Source organism: Nyctereutes procyonoides, unplaced genomic scaffold (genome assembly GCF_905146905.1).
Source record: "Nyctereutes procyonoides isolate TBG_1078 unplaced genomic scaffold, NYPRO_anot_genome, whole genome shotgun sequence".
Taxonomy (NCBI): Eukaryota; Metazoa; Chordata; class Mammalia; order Carnivora; family Canidae; genus Nyctereutes; species Nyctereutes procyonoides.
In genome coordinates, this window is record NW_026575051.1 from 4351695 (window position 1) to 4372988 (window position 21294).

At 52.2% G+C, this 21294-nt stretch overlaps 1 protein-coding gene and 1 long non-coding RNA gene across 4 annotated transcripts in view; one reads left to right on the forward strand and one right to left on the reverse strand.

The window, feature by feature from the left end:
• Positions 1-240: 240 nt before the first annotated feature.
• Positions 241-21294, reverse strand: part of LOC129512698 (uncharacterized) — a 54496-nt gene continuing 33442 nt past the window's right edge. The window contains exons 2-6 of the long non-coding RNA XR_008665087.1: positions 11889-12012; positions 4007-4118; positions 2130-2339; positions 1015-1122; positions 241-882 (exon numbers count right to left, since the gene is read on the reverse strand). This is a non-coding gene — a long non-coding RNA (uncharacterized LOC129512698). The remainder of the gene's footprint in view (positions 883-1014; positions 1123-2129; positions 2340-4006; positions 4119-11888; positions 12013-21294) is intronic.
• Positions 11080-21294, forward strand: part of SCUBE3 (signal peptide, CUB domain and EGF like domain containing 3) — a 37818-nt gene continuing 27603 nt past the window's right edge. For all 3 annotated transcript variants that reach the window (XM_055330210.1, XM_055330212.1, XM_055330211.1), the window contains exon 1: positions 11080-11625. In XM_055330210.1, the coding sequence (XP_055186185.1) occupies positions 11541-11625 (85 nt within the window). In that variant the 5' untranslated portion in view covers positions 11080-11540. The remainder of the gene's footprint in view (positions 11626-21294) is intronic.

Sequence of the window (21294 nt, forward strand, 5' to 3'; positions counted from 1 at the left end):
TCTTCCATTTCTATGGAGGGTGTTTGCTTTTTTTTTTTTAACTTTTTTTTTTTGGGGGGGTGTGGTTTGTGTCATGGCAACTTTGAAGAAAGCTGTAGAAAACCTCTCTCTGGGAAAATGAATACTGGAGGCAAAAGTTTATTGACAATTTAGGAGATCCTGAAGGAACTAATTCGCACCAATGTGTGAATGACTAACAAGGATCTATATTTCCATCTTAATGGGGAATAAAGCCCTTAACCCAAAGGAACTGGAGTTCTTACTAGGGAAACTACTCCATCAGTGGGTTGAGACACACTCTAACGGGGCTGGGAAAGCATCTCCCTAACTTCTGAAGCCTTCCCATATCCCGACTGTACCTACTATAAAACTGGGTTTGGAGGTGGGGAAGCAAAAAGAGAGTAAAGGCAACAGGGGCTGTTTTTAGGCTAATTTGGAATCAACAGGCCACCTGAGACTTGACCCAATGTGGCTTGTTGGGACCACAGTACCAGATATTCCTGGTCAGCCCAGAGCATCTGATCTCATTAATGGGCCGGTAAAAATTAGGGGTACAAAGGCTGAGTCCTGGCAGCTCAAATGAATCTCCTCAGCAAGAGGGAACAATCTTGTAAAGAGCTGTAACTAAGCAAACGGAGGACTCATTGAGTTTCATTAACTTTAATGGTGCTCGTTAGGTTGGCTTCCAAGGGCTGTGGATAGGAGAGAGAAAGCCAGACTCATCATCGGGGCTTGGGACGGGGCTGGCTCTCCTGAGCACTCCTGAGGCGCCCAGCGCCGAGCTGGAAGTAGCTGTTCTTGCTGCCCCCACGGGCTCCCCAGCCCAGTGTGACATCCTGGCTACACAGGCAAGAAGCCCAGGCCTCCAGGACTAATTCTTTCCTGCCAGGGTAAAAAAAGACAGGGACAAAGAGCTTGGGGCAAACCCATCTCCAAGCTGGGCAGGCCCCCTGGCTCTGGGCACCCACATTGAGGCCCTTCCCGGGATGTCAAAAGTCTGGCTCCCATGCTCACCAAGCCCGCGCCACAGGATCCTGCCAGTCCAGAGCCTGGCCCCAGGGCCATTGTCAATGCCGGCCACGTCCCTGACCTCCTCCTTCTTCTCCATCCCAGACGTGTACACTGCCAGAAAAATGGAAAACAAACAGACAGGGCCAGCAGAAAACACATCACCAAACAAACCCGTCTCACATTGTCCTCTGTGGTCAGCCAGGGACTGGAGCCAGAGGCCACGGGCCTGGAAAAGCCAGAACAGCTCCCTAAGTGCAGCCCCTGAGCGGAGCCTCCCCCCCCCCCCCCCCGCAGGGTCAGCTGCGCCTCCTCCTCCACTGCTCCCTTCTCCAGCTTTCTTTCCCTTCTGTTCATTCTTTCCCTTCCTTTTACTTTCTTTGTGTGTGTGTGTGTGCGTGTGTGTGTCTTTCCCCCTTCTTCTGCTCTCTTTCAATGCAATAAGTCCACTAAACATTGAAGAAATCCTGCAGAGTACCTAGGCCCAGAGTATATAAAACCAATTCCTGATGTGAGCTGCCCACGCTGCCACCTCGCTTTTGAGTCATCCATCACGGAGGGGTTCCAGACCCACGCACAACCCAGCAGCATCACAGGGAACCCAGCTCTTCATTGTCTGGCTCACCTTTCAGATCTTCACACTAACACTCGTCCCCTTGAATACCACATGATTAGTTCCCTGGAGACCATCCCCCCTCCGGGTCCTTGCTCACCTCATGTCCCCCATCCAGAAAGGCCCTTGCCCTCTTCATGTAACTCCACATCTGGGAATTCTACGTATTCTTCGAGGTTGTCTTTAAACCCTCCCCTCTGGGGCGTCCCCAAGATTCCAGCTGGCATTAATCTGTCTCCTTTGTGCCCTCATTAGAATTTTATGTTGGCACTTTTGTATTTGGGCATTTACCATGTTCTACCTTATATTCTAATTATTTAGATGCAAATTTCTCTCTCCTACCTAATTACGCGAACTTGAAAGCAAAAATTATGTCATCTTTGAGTTCCCATATATCCTTTAAGTTCCTGGCACATAGTGAGTGCACAAAGAATGTCAAACTCATTAACAATTGAATTTACGGTTATACAGAGGCACGCATACAATTAATTCCACATCTTAACTTCACCATTTGCAAATTTGTGTGAGGCACTGGGCTCCTTGTGTTGGCTCCCGAGGGTCTGCTTTCCGGCGTTTGCCCAGGGCTGGAGGATGGTATGTTAGATGGCGGCACCTACTGGCGAAGGGTGGCATTACCGCTGGGTCCGCCGAAGAGGAGCCACCCAATCTTTCCCTCAATCCCAACAGGATTGGACCGTGGCGTGGGGCGGCGGGTGCCCTGCGGCAGAAGAGGACTACAATGACTTCCTCTCGCTCCTCAGTAGCTTTAGAATGGTCAAGGGGAGGAGCATCCCTGACTTAGGGCCAGGGCTCGTTCTCTACCAGCGCACTGCAGCCTCCTGCAGACCCATAATTTTGCAGGACCAGAGTAAGACAACCAAGGAATAACAACCTGGCTGAGATGCCCTTGAGCTTTGCCAACCCAGCCTGGCATGATGCCCCAGACAGCTCTCCACCTGAGACAGAGGAAGAGAGGTGGCATGAAGGGAGAGCCTCTTGCCAGACAAGGGAGGCAAACTTCTGTATGGATATTGATGCTCAGCATGAGTACACAGCCAGCAAACATTCTGACCCCTTCCTTACTGAAAGTTTTCAGCTTCTCCTAACAGGATTTTCAGTTCTATGGGAGCCCTTCTCAGAAAATACAATAGAAGCTATTGGAGAACTGAGTTTTGTTTTTTTTTAAAGAGCCATTCGTTTTATGAATTGGTACATGAACACCTTGAACTTGGCCCCAGTCCCTCCATCCACCCTTTCTTTGTTCCAGGGTACCCAGAGGAATTACACTGTTAAGTGGAGAGGTCCCCCTCTGTCTCTTCAACTTTTCCTCTGGGGAGGAAATCCAGTGGGGATTTGGGGGAGGGCAGCCAGTGGGAAACAGAACAAAGCTGAGCTGGCTCTCAGCGAAGTTCCAGGTTCATATAGGAAAACCTCTATATTGCCCCTCCTTTGCCACACCTTGGTTAAGGTTTCAACTGATAACTAAAGATTTAACCAGCAAAGGCTTAATCTAGCTACTTTGTCTCACAGAGATATTTGTATTTGGGACCCAAGGAACACAAGGTTTAGCTCAAAGGAGTGACCCTCTTATGATGGAATTTTAAACATCGGTCTTTCGATCTTGGATGGAGTGGTTGAAAGATAATGAGAGTTCTGCCTCCTGAGCCTGCTTCCTCCAAACAGAAGCTGCCTGTGGACCTGGCGCCATCCACCTTGGCCCCTGGCCTTTGGAGAGATCCTGAGCTCTGGCTTGCAAGGTTCCAGTTCTGCTTCTATATCTTCCAGAATCTTAGAGTCTCTGGCCAGAGTGGCTTCATAGGCCCCAGCATCTCTGGGGTTTTTCTTCATCTTGGAGTCTCTGCACTGCCTCTCCATTTAACCCTCTGCTGCCATCAGTCCTTTCAGCAACCCAAAGCAATCTCTGGTGGGAGGCAGAGAGACAGGTCAAGAGATATTCCTTGGCATTCCCTTGAATTTCCTTGGGATTCCCATGAACTCACATTCCTTCATTCTTTTATTCATTCAACAAACATTCACTGAGCACACAACTATATGTTCAGGACTGGGGATACGGTGGTGACCAATATGGGTCTTGCCCTCAACAGTTTTGAAGACGAGCAAAGGAAAACAGCTCATCACAGTACAGTATGGCCAGGGCCACCACAAGGACCACTGAGTTCAAGGCCAGCAACAAGACACACTTAAGCTGGATCTTAAAGGGTAGTGGTGGTTTTCCAGCTGGCAAGAACATGGTATATGCCAGGCACAGTGTGTCTAAGTACAGTGATGGTGAGATCAGAAGACAAACATAAGATGTCATTGGAGAGAAGGGTCCAGGACTGGCACAGAGGGCCATGTATGCCATACTAGGGGTGTGGAACTTACCCCTGTCAGGCAATGGTCCACAGGAGATGTAGCGAGTGTCCAAACGAAGGTAGTGGCAATGGGGGTTGGCTGAAAGGATGGATTTGAGGGAGATTTCACAGGATCTGGTGCCCTGTTAGATGGAGAGAAAGAGTCCTTCGGTCCCAGAGAAACCCACCTGGGGCTGCTCAGTGGGTTATGGGCCCATTAACCTCAAGGTGGAGGTCACAGGAAGAGGACAGTTCATGGAAGTGCTTTGAGAGGAACTGTGAGTTTGGTTGGGTGTCTATTCAGCTTGAGATCTTGAAAAAATGCCATTGGAAAGCACTATAAATAGGAAGAAATACAGGACTAGATAGAAAAGAGAGGAAGGAGCTAGAGATAGAGATCTGAAAATCAGACACATAGCATAAAAGCTAGAAGAAAAGTGGGGGTTAGGGATGTAGATCCGGGAGCTTTTGGCACATTGGTGGTAGCTGGAGCCATAGGGCCCCGCAATGTGGAGCAAACTGTCCACCTACTGTGTGCTGGGACTTCCATGAGATTTATCAGCAGTAACTGTCCAACAACCTGCAACGTCCAAATTTTATCCTCCTCTCCTCATTTGCTGGATGAAGAAGTTGAAGCTCAGAGATGTGAAGAAACTTGATCAAACTCACCCACTGATGGGCTGGGATTTAAACTTAGAACCCTCTGACCACAAAGCCAGTATTCTTTCCGCCACCCTCGCTGTCACTGGGTGAGAGTCCCTAGGGAGGTCATGTAGTATGAGAACTGAGAAAAATCCAACCTGGAAACACTTAAGATGCCAGTGGGGGATCTGGGAAGAGAAAGGGCTCCAAGAAGGAAAAGAAAAATGTTCAGAGGCTTCTGATGACCCAAGGAGGTCAGGCTAGATAACGACTGGCAGGCAGCCCCAGATAGGGAAACGTGGAAGTCACTGGGCCCCCAGCAGGTGTGTGTTGGGAGCCCTGGGACAGACTGTCCTAGGGTGAGGGGTTAAGGGAAGCAACGAAATGGAGATGAAGAGCAGGTGTGCTCGCAGCAGGGTCTGGGGAAGTTTGTTGTCTACTGCTACCGTAGGATGCTGTGGGTTGTTCTGGGTTTGTAGGAGAAGGAGCTGAGGTCAGGGATTCAGGAGAGGGAGGAGATAGCTCTAGCTCCCCGTAGGGCCAAGACAAGATGGGATCCTTGCACATGTACATGGGTTGGCCTTGGCCAAGAGGAGGGACCCCTCTCCCAGCAGTGGAAGGAAGAGGGGGCTGGGGGACAGGATGTTCAGTGCCCTCTCCGTGAAACAGGAGTTGAGGGTACTGATGGGAGAAGTGAGGGGGCTGAGGCTGGCAGAGGGGAAACCAAAGTTTAGAAGAGCAGCTGTGTGGAAAGGGACAGAGCACAAACGCAGGGCAGTTTGGAGACTTGCCTCGTGATGTGGAGGGGTCTGGAACCACGCATTGGTGTCAATGCCATTTGGCAGGCTGGGAATTTTTGTTTCCTTCATGGAAGCAGCCAGGAAGCAGGTGGGAAGGAAGCAGGTGGCAAAGTGACTCAGGTGTGGGGGTGGGCAGGGAGGACAGACTGGGTGGACATGGGGCCAAGGGGCCAAGGAGAGAGACTGGAACAGGTCTGGGCAGCTTGGACGAGGCTGTACTGCCTCCCCACCCAAATAGACCTCTCTTATAAAGGCAAGACTGAGGGTCTTGGAGCAAGTTAGTCCTAGAATCCCAGGGCCAGAACAGACCTTGGAGAGCATTACTTCCTATCCTCTGCCTATATGACCAAATGGCTCCTGAGTCATCCCAGATAGGTGGGAAACAAGGACCAACCAGGGTCAACATGTCCAGTGACCTGATATGATCCCTCCCTCCTTTCTTCCATTTCTTTGGTTGTTATTCTGAGTGTTCTCTTTTTTTTTTCCCTGTCAACCACCGATTTTTATTTATATTTCTATCTTATCCATTGATTTCTCTCTAAGTGTCATCAAGATTCACCTCAAATCCCTCTTCATCCATGAAGTCTCGACTTGGATGATAGACTTCTGTTTCCTGACTTTCCATGGCACTTCCATCTGGATTGCTTGATGTTGCATTCAGATAACTTTGTTTTGTGTATACAAATCTTGCCTTCCTGGTGAGATTCCAGCATTTGGGGGATTTGCCATGTGATGCAGAGGGATTTGGAACGATATGCACTGATGTTGATATATCTTCTTGAGTAGGGAATCACATTTTCTACTTCTTTTGCACACCTTAAAGGGCCCAGGACAATGTATATTGGGGAGAGGGTATGCTATAAGTACCATATTCCACTTGATAGAAGGATGCATGACTGATCAAATTTTCAGGAAAAGGAAGAGTGAGAATTAGAAGAGGTGGGACTGGCAACTCTGAGGGTACTAGGCTAAGGAGCACTGATCCATGAGTCAGAAGTCAGGGAAGACATGGATTCTGCTTCTAGCTTTGTCTCTTAAATTTGTGTGACATCTGAGCTCTCATCAGACAAATGTGATAGCTAAAGCCTTTTTTTTTTTTTAAGATTTATTGATTTACTTGATGTGGGAGAGGAGAGAGAGTCTTAAGCAGACTCCACACTGAGCACGAAGCTGGATGAAGGGCTTGATCTCACAATCCTAAGACCATGACCCCGAGATCAAACCAAGAGTCAGCTGCTTAACCGACTGTGCCACTCTGGAGCTCCGATGGCTCAAGCCTTTTGAAGTTGTACTCCTACGTGATCCTCCAGAACAAGATGACTGCCCTATTCCCTCTTATGTGTAAAGGGACTGGTCTGTGACTCTCACTCAGCCTGTCCCAAATGATTAAACTATAACAGTGGCCAGAATGTGTTAGGACTCTGTGGATTCAGAGGAGGAAGCATAGAGAATGGAGGGGGTACACAAGCTTCAGAGTCAAGTCCAAGCCCAACTTTGGCTTTGTCTGGCTTTGTCTCTTCTTAGTTGGTCATCTGGGCAGGTTGACCTACTTGAGCCTCAGTTTTTCTCATCAACAGAATGAATATAATGATTCTTGCCTGATAGGCTTGCTGGAATGCCTGCTACAGTGCCTGGCACACATAGAAAAGCACTCAGTAAACAGTAGCTATGAGCTCTAATTGGTCTGAGTGTCTGGGTCTTCTTCACGCGAGGTAGGAGGTGCAAGGGCATAGGGAAAGTGGGATTCTGGAATGAACTACCGTCCCTGGCAGGTGCACTTCCTTCTACTCTCCAACTTGAAAATGCTGCTGACAAGTGCGGTGAGTTTGAATGCAAGGCACTTCTGGAAACCTCCCAGTAAGAAAGGATAATACATAGAACCTTTTGGAAGGTGGTGAGAACTGAGCCCAGTTTGTTGTACTCATGCTCAGCGGCATCAAAGTCTGGCCCAGGACAAGACTGCTTCTTCCCAGGCACTATGATACCTTTACTATCAAGCACTGTGGCCTTTGTTCCTTCTGAGAAGCAGTCAGAATAACAGCAGTAGCTACCGCCTACTGAATGCCTACTATGTGCCAGAGGCTTTCTGTTCCTTGCTTCATTTAATTAATGCCATATAATTTCGAGGTGGGCATTTCTATTCCCTTTGTCAGAAGAGAAAACTGAAGCTCACTGAGATTAAGTGACCTACCTGAAGTCACACAGCTAGAAAATCAACAGAGCTGAGATTTGCTTCTTTTTTTTGAGAGAGACAGAACATGAGTGGGAGTGGGGGCAGAGGGAGAGGGAGAGAGAGAATCTTAAGCGGGCTCCAAACCCAGCACAGAGCCCTACTCTGGACTCAGTCTCACAACCCTAAGATCATGACCTGAGCCGAAATCAGAGTCGGATGCTTAACTAACTGAGCCACCCAGGTGCCCCAACAGAGCTGAGATTTGAACCGCAGGGTTTCTTTTACTCTCAAACCCATGTAGTTAGGCAGGGATGCATGCCCACCTTTGAGGTTATGTGACCATACCCGTTCTGTAAATGAGGCAGCTGAGGCTCAGAGAAGCGAAATAACTAGCAGAAATAGATAGATGGCTGGAAAATGGGAGGGCCCAACATTGTCGTTGGGGTAGTCTAATTCTGACACATAAGTGTTCTCCATCAGAATATACTGTCTATCGAGGAGGGTCACTGGACCCATTTTACAGATGGGAAAGCTGAGATGCCGAGAGAAAAAGCAAAGACTCATGGAAGGAGACTTGGCAGGGGAGGGGAAGTCCCAGAGTATGATGAAGCCCTGGCAGATGTATCCCTAAAGCAGGATCAGGCTGGGTCCCCAGCCCAGTCCTCTCCCTAGACATTTGCAGGGGAAATTAGAATGAAATGAACGTCAGAAGCAATCCCAAAGGAAAGGGAAACCTGAAAGAAACCTGGCCTGAGAGTGTGTGGGAGGCCCAGAGAACCCAGGGACGTTTTTGCTCCTGCCAGTGAGGGTATGGCATATGCTGCTGCTTTTGTAATACCACTCGTAAGAGTCATTTCATTATTTCTTCCTTGTCATCTTCCTGTGTCATTACCCCGTTGTGAGTCCCTGCAGAAGTGGACAGGGCAGAGGGTCGTGGGACCAGCCTCTCAATTCACAGTGCCCAGTGATAGAAGCCTTGCTTCTGTTCCCACAGAATCCTCGGAAGGGCTGGGGGTGGGCTGGAACCAGACCGGATGGTGGGGAGCAGAGCAGGGACCTGCGCTTCTGCCAGTTGTGGAGGAAGCTCATCCTAGAGGAGCAGAGCAAAAGCTGGCAAAATGGAGGGGGGTGGGCAGAGGAAACCAGAGTAAAGGACACTGAACCTCCCAGAGACTTAGCAGCTATGATAGGGCAAGGTCCACACTCAGGGGGCCAGGAAACCACCGAACTAGAGAGAGGGTCTGAGGTGACCTATAGATCTGCCCCTACAGACTCCTTCATTCCCACCTCCCCTGTGGTCTAGAGGGTGAGCCGGCGCCCTCCTCCCTAGGGACCCAGAGAAGCTCTCACGAGTGTCCAAGACAAGGCAGAGACAAAGCAAGGCATGGTGCAGTCTCCCTTCTCTGGGTTGGAGGGGCTCCTCAGCTCTCTCCCTATGACCCCATGTAGATCAGCACCATCTGGCAACCTGCAACTCTTCTTCTTCTCCTTTTTTTTTTTTTTTAAACCACTCTCTTGTTTGGGGCAGAGAGGATGGCAGGTTTGCACTTGTCCCCCAGCCCTATACATAATTGGTGGCAGCAGGCAAAAAAGCAGCTTCAAGGGGAGGGGTTTGCCAATGGAATGAAGGAGGGAGGGAGTCCTAGAGTGACAGAGCAGGAAGGGACCTGGGAGATCACTTGACCCAACCTTTTGTGGCCTCCACACCATTCCTGTGATCTGTGTGCTTCCATCCCTACCATCATCTCTCGTGCCAGGCAGGGGCTCTTAAGACCTCCTCTCCGAGGCTTCCTAAGGGCACTGTCTCCTTTCAGCCAAGGGGCTAATCCATCCTCTTCTTTTCTAGATAGCACTGAGAGGCCCATTGAGATGTGATTTGCCCAAAGGCAATCTTCATCCCAGGACACAGCCAGGACAAAAACTCCAAGTGCTTGAGTCTGTTTTCATCCTCCTACTCTTCTACTCAATCCCTAGGGAAGGAAGGGCTCAAGTCTTCTCCCTGGGGGCTCAGGAGACCTCTGACACATCACACCTGTCACCTAGCTGATGTGAGCCGCTAGTGTCAAGGTTCTGAGAACTGAGTTATTTTCAGGATGATTCTGGTAATTTCCCTTCCTCCCTGGGTACCCTGAGGGCTTTGTGAGGTTACTCTGGGTCCCAATTGCCTTTTCGCTGCAGAAAGTTGGCTTTGAAATAACTGTCTGGAACCTGGCACGGTCTCAGGCTGATGAAGCCCCACGCTCCAAGAAAGCCCTCACTATCTTTTCAAGGGGGTTTTCTCTAGTGATGAGAGGAGAGAAGATGCCAGGCTGTAAATCCATCCAGGAGGCAGTGTCCAGGGCTCAGAGACACTTCCTTTTATACCCTTTGCATATATATATATATATATATATATTTTTTTTTTTTTTTTGCAAATATCATTCATCACTCCTCTGCTGCTGAGCAGTTGGAGATATGAAGTGTTCAGAATGGACTGTTGGGGCCACATCCTGAAGCTGTAAGGGTAGGTTTGGAGAAGCGTGTTGTGCCGATCTTTGTGTCTGCATTTACACGCATAGGCATATTCCCGTGGATTAGCTTTTGCCCCTGTGCCGAGCGCATGAGAGTTTTATCCGTAAAACCACCTCTATAGGGGTAGGGTGACTCAGTGGGCTACCTTCAAGGCCTTAACTGCAAGGGAGTGTGCCCTGGGGCTGGCAGTTTGAGCTGAGGGAAGACTACTTTCTTCTTGGTCCTCAATTAAAGTGGACTCGGCACTAGGATTGAACACTGAGACCAGAGGGTGTGTGTGGGGGGGCGTGGGGGGTGGAGGTAAGAGTTGGCAGGGAGTCGCTCGGCCCGAAGTCGGCGCCGTTCTCGGTCTTTCTTGGTCCTGTGCGGCCGCATCTCCCGTGCCCGGCCGCGTCGGCCGGCGGGCCGGGGTGCCAGCGCGATTCCGTCCGCCCCAGGCTCCCCGACACCCCGAGCTCTCTTTGTCTCGGGGCAGAGGTGTGCGTGCAAACCTGCGTCGCGCGGCCCCCAGCTCGTGCGAGCGCGGGGGGCGCACCCTAGCTTCCCCGCTCTTTCGGCGGGGAGAGAGGACGAGCCGGAGCCGGGTGCTGTTTGGTCTGGAGCAGAGCGGGGCTTGCATTGATCCATTGATTGTGCGCGGTCTGCGCCTGACCTCCCTGCTCCCGGGGAAGCCGTCTCCATGGAGACCGGGCCCGCTCCCCCAGCGCCGGATTGTAAATTCCTGCAGGCAGCGGCCCGGCAGCCTGGGGAGGGGGCCGCCGCGCCCGGGCGCGCAGGGGGAGCGGCCGCCGCGCCGAGGCCCCATTTGAAAGAAAAAAGGGGCACGAAAAAGGAGGTGGTGGAGGAGGAGGGGGGGGAGGAGGAAGAAAACGAAAAGGAGCAGAGGAGAGGAGGAGAAAGAGGAGGAGGAGGAGGAGAAAGGCGAAGAAAAAGAGACGGAGCCCGAGACGCGGAGAAGGAGCGAGAGAGGAAGAAAGAGAGGCAGAAAGGGCGTGTTTCTGGCGCGGCGTTTCCCCTCCCCTTTCTCAGGTCCCTCGCTCCGGCTCTGCGCGCTCTCCCGCCGCAGCTCTCTCGGGGCGAAGCCGGGAGTTGGGGAGGATTGGACGGAGCAGCCCCGCCGCCGCCGCCCGCTGAGCCCGGCTCGGACACGGCGGGGGCTCCCCTCCGTCCGCGGCGCCCGGCGCCCCCAGCCTCGTCGCGCCCTCCGCGCCGCTCTCCCCGGCGTCGGGCCGGGAGAAGCCGGCGGCATCGGGGGCCTCCCGCCGAGGGCGCCGCGCCCTCGCAGCCCCGCGCCCGCAGACCCCGGCCCGGGCCCGGCGGGGCGCCCCCTGCCCTGCCCTCCTCTCCCCTCCCCTCCCGCGCGCGGGGGCCCGGTCGGCTTCCGCCCTCGCGGGGCTGCGACCCCAGCCCGGGCCGCCCGGCCGCCCGCGGCTCCAGCCATGGGCTCGGGGCGCGTGCCCGGGCTCTGCCTGCTGGTCCTGCTGGTCCACGCCCGCGCCGCGCAGCACAGCAGAGCCGCGCAAGGTAAGGCAGGAGGGGCGCGCGGCGGCGGGGCGGCGGGGCCCCAGGGCGGGCGCGCGGTGTCCGCGGGGCCGGGCAGGTGCCGGGAGCGTGCGGCTGTCAGAGCCCGGCGCCGTGCGGGGCCCCGGTCGCGGGGGCTCGGACCTCTGGGGCCCGGGCCTCGGGGCGCCGCGTCCTGGCCGCGAGGCTGGAGGAGCCGGGAGCGACCCCGAGCAGTGAGACGTCTGCCCCCACCCCCCATCCCCGGGGCAGAAGTCGCCACGCACCTCAGCATTCTCCGCCCGCCTTCTGGGCCACCCCCAGCATCTTCGAAAGACTTCTTGTCTTCCAAAAGTACGAGAGAGAATCTTCTCTTCTCTCAGACATTGCCAGAAACTTTTGAGCGGTGGCCTGGAGAGACGGAGAGAATGAAACTTTCAAGCCACGCCGTGTATCTCTTCCCTTCACCCCACCCCCCACCCCGCCCCAACCCTCACGCGGAGTCAGACAAAATTTCCCAGTTGTTGTCTTATCAGTAGAAAAATGTTAAAGAAAAATAGGATCTTTCCTCGAAAGACCAGCTCGTCTCTCACTGGAAGGTAGGGGGCTGAAGAAGAGAAGAAAGATTTCTGACTGGCTCCCAGCAAGAATGTCGCTTTTCTGCCTCTTTGGGGGGGGGGGGGGAATCTCTTTCCTCTTGCATGGCTTTCATTTCTTATCATAATATTTATTTATTAAGGCCTCGGGTTTCCAATTCCATTTAAATCCAGGTCAGAATTACATTAAAATAACAAAGTAAAATTCCAGGCCAGGGAGCTCTGACAGGCCCCTCTAGGAATTAGAGAGTGAGCCAGGGAGGCCCTGCGGCCCCCATCCCTGACCCCAGGCTCGCTGCCGGGAGGGTCCGAGGCTCTGCTGGCAGAAACCAGGCTGGTGGGCTACAGTTCTCTTGGGGACAGCCTCCCCTCCCCGTTGACCTCTTGTTGCACCCTTCCCCCATCATGTCCTCACCCAGGAAGAGATTTATATGGACAAAAAGAAAATTCTTCCCGACAAGCCTTTGCTGAGGAGGATCTGATTCTGCCTATTGTCCCAGGGGCTCCTGAAGCCAGGCTAGGGTGTGGAAGTGGCTGAGCCAGAAGGGAAAGTTGAACTTAGGCATTGGGGAAGCCTGAGCCCCCAGCAGTCAGGTTGCTGTATCCTGGAGCCTGAGCGCCAGCCTGGCTCTTAGGCTGCTCTTGTGTACTGGATGGGCTCCCACTCAGGGTGAAAGGAAGGTGCTATACCAACACTGCCTCTTCAGCTACCTCCTTTCTCCAACCTGCCCTTTAACGGAGCCCAAGTGGTGGAGATCCGCAGCTGTCACATACCAGAGCTCACCCCCACCCCCTGGCAATCCCAAACTGCCTCTTCTCCCGTCCTGGCTCCAGACAGCCCACTACCACTGCCACCCCCAGCCTGGGAGCAGCCCCTCTTGCACTGTGGATTTGCTTGTGTTTTCATAAACAAAGCTGGCTTTTGTAGTGTGTGCTGACTTACTCATAACATAGAATTAGCTGGGGAGTTTAGTCTGAAGGAAGGAACAGATTTCATTCAGTAATCTAGAGACAAGATAAGGGCCTCTTTCAAGTTGAAGCCAGTGTCTGTAGTGGCCCTAGTGAGACCGGGGGGCTGGGGGCAAGAGGGGGAGCAAACAGTATATCCAGGGAGGTTCCCAGGGCTGATGGAGACTCCTACAAGGGACAGGTGCCAAGGGGAGGTCAGCTCATCCTTTAGGGACAGAAGACTCAAGATCCCTCCACGGGGAAAAAAACAAAACAAAACAAAAAGATCCCTCCACGGTGCTCCAGGGCTCCCTCTTTCATCAGACACCCTGCTAAATGCTGTGGAGGGCTAGGGAGATGCAGCCGGAGTGGAGGCCCCTGCCCTCAGGGAACTTACATCCTAATAGTTGCATCCACTACTTATATTCAGGCCACACCTGCGCTGACTGGGCCACAGTTAGCTGTGTGTCTTCCTTCCTTCTGACCCTTGAGTCTAACCTGGCATAGAATAAAAGCCTGTCATTTCAGCTCCCTGTGATGCTGCTGTTCAGGAAATATACCAACTGGGGCTGCCAGAGATTGGCTAATGACAGCTCTGTTGGGTTAGAGGGATGTTTCCGCACCCAAACCTACAGACCAGTGCCGCGGGAAAGCCAAGTACTGACGGGGCACACAGTGGAGTGCTGCAGACACTCCTTGCTCCCAGACATACCTCCTAGGTATCCCCAGTGCCAGGAGGTGTGCCTTTAATGCCACATGCTTTTAAATAAAGCTCTGGTGGGTCTCTTTATATTACAAATACCCTTGGTAAATGTCTTGTGTGGTTATTATACCTCTGGGTATAGTGTGTGTGTATATATAGTATGGTTACCATATTTCAGTGCCTTTTCCCCAAAGACTCCATCCCACCAAAGAACTAAAGTGGAAAGGGATAGGGAGGAGGAGAGGGACAAGGAGGGGGGAGCCCTGAGTGTGCAAGTGTGTGTGTGGGGTGAGGTTCACCACGATCACCCACAGGTGATATAGCTGGGTGTCTATGTCTATTGTGACTTGGTCATTAAGCCTAGAGATGTACATTTTAGTGTCTGAAAACTGTGTGTGGACAAATGGGTGGGTAAGCGTGTGTGACTGGGAATGAGTGAGCATGAGGGTACATGGTTTTGAGTGTTTTTCAAGTGCCCGTCTGTGTATTTTAAAGTAGACAGACTGGATAACCAAGATAATTGTTAACTTAAAAGCATTAATTTGCTTTGCTTTTTTTGGGGAGGGGGTGTGTGTGTGCAGCAGTGGTTAAAAAAGACCTAATCCTTGCTTAGGGCTCAGGTTACAGCTGAATGAAAAGGTCTCCTGGCCTCCCGGGGAAAACTTGTCCCCAGGGCGGGCTCAGGGAGAGCCAGCCTGGCCGCTTAGTTTACCTGGTTGTTTTCTCTTCTCATTAGGGATAAAATGTTGATAAAGTCGTGTATTTAGAGTTTCCCAGTAACACCATCCCCAGGACTGAGCCCGTTCATCTGGTGGCAAACAGTGTCTCTCTGTCTCCGTGCGTCTCTCTGGGTCTCTGTCTGGGTGTATGTGTGTCTCTCTCTTTCTTTCCCCCACCCCTCTCTTCCTCTTTAATGTGGCTGTTTCCTTTCCTCCCCGCTTCCCTGGGCTCCTGTGGCCAGCTCTTACAGTGAGGGGACTGTTCCTCCTAGCCCCTCCCTCCAAAATATGAAATGAAAACCATAACCGTGTCAGCGGGTGAGGGTGGCCCCGTGGGCAGCCAGCTATTGCCTGTGCCCCATCCAGGCCACACTGGGAGAGAGAGAAAGCAAGTCAGTCCCCACTCTTGGAGCCTGATCTTCAATCAGTTGCTTCTAAGCCTGTCTCTCCACCACCACCACCACCCCCCTCCATTTTTCCAGAAGGGTGGAGAAGGGGGGTGGACTGCTTAGAAATTCCTCAGGAATCCCTTTGACCTCTCTTCTCTCAGTGACATGTCCCCCGGGGAGGTGGGGGGAAAGCCTGGGGCCAGGGGAGGACTTCTTCACTTCTCACCCCTCATCTCCTTGAGTCTCCGCAGGGTGGAATGAGAGAGAGGGGAGCAGAAGACACCGACCAAGGCCAGAATTACTACAGGCGGACAGAAAAGAAAGTTATTAGCCACCCCTAAATGAGATTGTTTTCTGAAACCTTCAGGAATCCGAGAGCATGAGAACCGGTTTGAGATGTGAGCGGCTGGGACCTGTTGTAAAAGGAGCCGGCCCTGGGTGTGAGTTTGGGAATGTGAGGTGTGCATTCACTGGGGCATGCAAGCGTGCGTGTGCATGACTCAGGGTGTGTGTGTGTGTGTGTGTGTGTGTGTGTGTGTGTATCCGTCCATCCGTGCGTGTGTGCGTGCACAGTGCTCTGGTGAGAGGAAAAAGGAAGCAGGGAAATGTGCATTTTGTTTTCGTTGGAGAAGTAAAGAAGTGGAATGGCTTGGTCTGGTGCCTTCGATTGAGTGTGGGGGAAGGGAATTGATGGTTTCAGACACTCTTGTGAAGATGGAGCTGGAGGAGCTTGCTGCCTGAGCTCACCCCAGTCCCTGCCCCCGGCTCCTGTCCCCGCTTGTCAGGGTATGGGCCTCCTTTGACGTCCCTGTACCCCTAGCACATGACCACTTGCAAGAAAGAGTCCCTGTCAGGGCTGGAAACTGCAGAGCTGCTCTGAGGCTGGCAGTGCCCGCAAGAGGCCCAGACCTGGGGACAGCTTCTTCAGGCTCAGTTAGTTATAAGACAGGAGTCTGCTGGGCCCTGGGGGGAGAAGTGATACGGCTGCCAACCCAGCGATGTCTGCAGGGTTGAGGACATAGGCATCTGGGTGAAGAGGGGACATAGACCCTCTCCTCTTCCCCAGTGGCCCCTCTGTCACCAGACTGGCCACTCTCCTCCTGTGCCCTATACTGCCAGCCTGACGTAGCATGTGGTAGGGCAGTTAGTGCCAGTGGGGTTAGGTAGATGCAGAGCCTGAGGACTGGGGCCTTTGAGGGAAAAACTGAAATTCCCTTCCTCCCTTGTAAATGGGATAGAGTATTCAGCTCTGAGGTTCTGCACATCTTATCAAAATCCTTCCTGCTAGAAGACAGAAGACACCACAGCAAGGCTCGGTCCTGTCCCCAGACCTCCTCAGGCCTTCTCGCCTGACACTCAGGCCCTCTTCTCCCCATCTGCTTAGTTTCCCTGGTTGTTTTCTCTTCTCTTTAGGGATAAGATGTTGATAACGTTGTGCATTTAGAGTTTCCCAGTAACACCATCCCTGGACTGAGCGTGTCCCTGCCACTTGGCTACTCATCCTTTCTTCCCCAACCCCGGTTTCCTGGGGCCCAAAGTACTCAATAGTTTCGTGTCCTCATCTAGAGTACCCCCTCCCCGCCCGGGAAAACAAGTGTGTGTTTCTGTGCCTGTGTGTGGATGTGTGTGTACCCAACAACTTTGGGAAGTTGAGCTGCAGTGGTTGTGTTCTAGAAACTGAATACTGTCTAGGCAGGGCCCCTAGGCCCCAGCCCCTGGTCCTATACCGTATATTCTCAGATCCAAGACTAGCCCTCTGTGTTTTGCTCCAGCCGAAACATCTCCCCCTTTATAGACCAAGGTACTGTTCTGTCGTTGCCATTGGGTTTGGCCCCAGAGGTGAAGAGATGACTCCTAAATAGGGCGCTGTGGCCCTCACTCTCAACTACGGTCTCCCTGCGGCTGTAACCACAGCCCTAGACAGCTGTGGGGTTTGGATTTCAGAGCCTCAGGCCAGGGGCTGTCCACATCTGGTCCCTGATGGTGACAAGCTGAGGAGAGACCTGGGCAGGAGGTGCCGGAGCTGGAGGGAAGAGGAGCTGGAGGGAAGATCGCGAATAAGGCCAGAGATGGAAGGAATCCCTGGGTGAGGGTGGAGCATCAGGATGGATGTGTGGGCATGGGGGAGGGGTCCCTGGGAGAAACGGGGAGCTCAAAGGACAGATCCTGGGGAGCAAGTTGACAGAGAGGACGTTTTTACAAGTTTCTAATTATATTTATTTGGAGTTTTTCCTCTGGCGGTTTGAAGCTGTTAACAGCAGGAACCTGTATCCCTGGTGTTTGTTTTTGTTTCTAACCAGCTGCTTGGCCCAGCAGAGTGAATCCAAGTCGGAGACACCTGCCCACGGCTGCTGCCCACCCCTTCTTCGCTGCAGCTCTGTCTGTGCCCACCCTCCTTCCCTGCTTGCCACTCTGCACTGCCCTCCTTCTAGCTACCCCCATGTCCAAAGCTGGTCTCCCAACAGGAACATCCAAATGGCAGCTCCAAGACATTCCCTGGTTACGTATCGAATGCTTGCTTCATGCCTGTGCTTTGCACTGAGTTGGGGTGTTGGGGTGCACAACAACGACTAAGGCGGGGATTCCTCCCTCGGGTGTTTATAGACCATAATGTGTAGTGACTAAGCTCTGGACTGGGAGTCAGGAGACCCAGGGTCTGGCTCTGCACAAGCTGTTCACTCTTATCCTCTCTGGGCTTGTTCCCCGTCTGTGTCGTGAGAGACAGGACCATGTGAGGACCATGCGAAATAGCCTGCGTCAAGGCTCTATGCACATAATTATGCACCATCTGATATCATCATCGTCATTCATGCTGTCATTTTCTCCATCAATGTAAAGAGAGAAGGCTGATAATCATGAAGCTGGAGCTTGCCTTGGCCCACTGCCTGCCTCCCTGCCCCTGTCTTTCTAGTGCTCTGTTCTTTCCTTCCTACTCATCCTCTAAAGGCCTCTGAATGGGTGACAAGACTCTCAGGTTCAGCCCTGCTCCCTTCCGGTCACCTCTGGTCACTCGTCAGTCAGGCTGGCTCAGCTTATATAATAGGAAGGGTCCTTTTTTTTTTACAAAAGAAGCAAGTGCTCTGTGTCCTCTCCTTGGGGTCATTTGTGTGGTTTCCTGGATCCTCTCCAGGCATTCCTTAGTCCTGCCTATGCTTTGTCCAGGCCGAGGATGGGCCCTGGCTCCAGCTGAGGTCACAGAGTCGCATCCCAGTTCCAGATTGGGAAGACAGCCTGAGGAGCCAGAGCTGGGAAGCCAGGCTCTACCAGTTTCCCTAGTTGCCCTTTTGATCTAGAGGTAGAGCACATGCACACATATGCAGGTTAAGGTGTCACGGCCAAAGCCTGGGCTGGTCCTACTTTGGATGTTACTTATGTGTGGGAGGCAATATGGAGGAAAGGATAAGTGAACGGACCAGAAGCAGCAATGGTATGCTGGTGTTAAGTGGACTCTGGGGCCTGTCATCCCGTGCTAGTTAGCACTGAGGCTGGGGAACATCTATTGGACAAAGATGCTCCAAAGAGATGCCTGAGCAGCTCCAGATAATATCTGAAGCCCCTGGGAGCCTATGGATCCTACAGAATTCTCTAGGAATCCTACCCTCGATTCATTGGTCCCAGTCTCTTCTGGCCTCAGCATCACCAAATGGATGTGTTTAAGTGGGTCTCTTATTTTCCCTGAGTTTCCTATCCCCCTACCCTTAAAGACTAAATTTCCTAGGACTGTGCTCCACCTAGAACAACCGTGGGGTCACAGGAAAATAAAAAGCTTTTTCCTTGTGGTAACAGAGAACGGAGAAGATGACACAAATGTGGACCTCATCTACTCACCCATCAACCCATCCTCCTGTCTGTCATTTACATCTTGTTCACTGCTGCATGCCCAGCTCCTAGCACAGTGTTTGGCATGTTGCAAATGCTCAGTAACTTTGTGTTGAATGCCTGAATGCATGTTCTCAGCCCCTAGCTGCTATGTGGGTTTCAAAGATTATCAGAAGCCCTGGCCTCAGGGAGGTTTCAAGAGGGAGATAATACATGTGACCTAAAAGTTAAATAATGTACAAGCAGCATGTAATAGGCATTACAAGACTGTGATTGGCCAGGCAATCAGAGAGCCTGCACTCAGCCCAAACACCCTGGGGTAACCTGGCTTGGGCAAGAAGGATGTCATAGGGGCCATTAGGACACCAGGCAGGCTGCTTTGGACCTTCTCACTGGACCCAGCAAATCTGCCCACAACTCCCCCCGCCCCAGACACTGAATGATAGGGACACTATGGTGGTAATGTAAAAGTGAGGTGGACTCTCCCTAGGGGTGTCTGCTTATCTGCAGCCTGCATTCTGCATTTCCATTTGTTGTTATTCCTGAGCTGGACCAGAGCAAAATTCTGAAACAGACAGAGTATTTCCTTGGGGGGGGGGGGGCGGGCAGGGTCTCCTGCTTCCATTTTGAGGTATACTTCCCCATCCTTGGAGGGAATCTTAGGGCTGCCCATGTTCAAATAATCCACCCTTTCAGGGCTGCCCTCTCACCCTCTATACGCCACCCCCCACATCCCAGCCTTCCTCCCTGCATTGAGCAGAATTTAAGGAGCGCTCTGCAAGGCACTGAAGCAAATCCAGAAGAAATGTCAGGTGGCACTGGGAAAAGCTACTGCAGTTACAAACCAGTGCATTCAAGGCAGAGAGGGCGAGGCAGGGAGGTTCTTACTCATCTGGGGTATCTCGACAGCCACCACTCTCCCCTAATTCAGCTTTTGATCCAGCCCAGTACTTGAGGTGGGAATAAAGGCACAAAAAGATAACTCTCACAAAGGATCGTGGAGGGTAGCTTTTTGGTTCCCAGCTGGCCCCTCGCCTACTTCACCCTCTTCCTTGGGCAGTTCCCAGTGTGGTGGAGTAGGCAGGCAGTGGAGAAGGTACCTTCAGGTTGGGTGTCTCCCCAACATGCCCTGTACCATCACATGCTCTCCTGTGGCTGCACGTCCCCACACCGGGCCTGTAGTGGGGCCTTTGATGAAACAAAGGAGGAGCAGAGTTGGGGGTTAAGAAATGACACTGGGGAGAAAGTCGGAGAGGGAATAAAAATAGCAGACCTTTTTGGGCACATACTGTATGCCTGCACTGCAGTGCTAAGTACTTGATAAGTATTAACTCATCTGATGCTCACAGCAGCCCCATGAGGAGGTGCTATTATTACTAAATGTGTTTACAGAGGAGGGAGCAGGTAAGTTCAGAGGCTGGCCCAGGACCACACGGACACGGGTGGAGCTGGCATTTGCACTGACACAGTACCACTCCAGAATCTGTTTTCTCAGACACTCTGTCAGCTTGCTTCCCAGCTCAGGTAAATGGTCTGTTCACATTATTTGAGATGGGAAAGGAAGACAGACCACAGCCCAGCCCAACCTCACCCTTGAGGTCCTGATGCAGCCGGTCTAGGAGAGTGCCTAGACATCCACATTTTTTTAAAGGCCCCCAGGGAATCCCAGTGTGCAGCCAGGGTTGAGAACCACCAGTCTAGACCAATCCATGTCCAACTAGCATCAACTTGTTTGTCAGGCCAGTAGTAAATACTTGCTCCCTGAGAGCTATGATGAGACTATGCCTATGGGTATTGAAGGGATCACCAAATGGACAATTCTGGGTGGGCAGATGTGGTGGAAGGGTGCTCTGAAAGAATGAGCTGGCAAAAGGAAGAGACACTGGATGTAATTTAGGGTCCTTTTTCAGAGCTCTGTTTTATTTATTTTTAGAGAAGGGGAGGGACAGAGGGAGAGAATCTCAAGCAGAGGTCCATGCCCAGTGTGGAACCTGATGCAGGGCTTGATCTCACAACCCTGAGATCACGACCTGAACCTCAATCAAGAGTTGGAAGCAAACTGACTGAGTCACCAGGAGCCCCTCAGAGCTCTGCTTTAGGCCTGAACTGATTCAAAAGATTCCATTCAGGGATCCCTGGGTGGCACAGCGGTTTGGCGCTTGCCTTTGGCCCAGGGCGCGATCCTGGAGACCTGGGATCGAATCCCACATCGGGCTCCTGGTGCATGGAGCCTGCTTTTCCCTCTGCCTGTGTCTCTGCCTCTCTCTCTCTCTCTCTGTGTAACTATCATAAATAAATAAATTAAAACAAAACAAAACAAAACAAAACAAAAGATTCCATTCAAATGGTTGAAGGGTCCCGTCCTTGGTGAGTGACCAGCCAAGTGAGGAAAGCTGACCATGCCACACAGGAGCATTAGCAGAGCGACTCAGCAATGGCAGCAAGTGAGCAGAGGCAGGCTGAGTCCCCTGGGACCAGGAACTCTTAAGGAATAGGGCTTAGTAGGAAGAGCTTTGGGG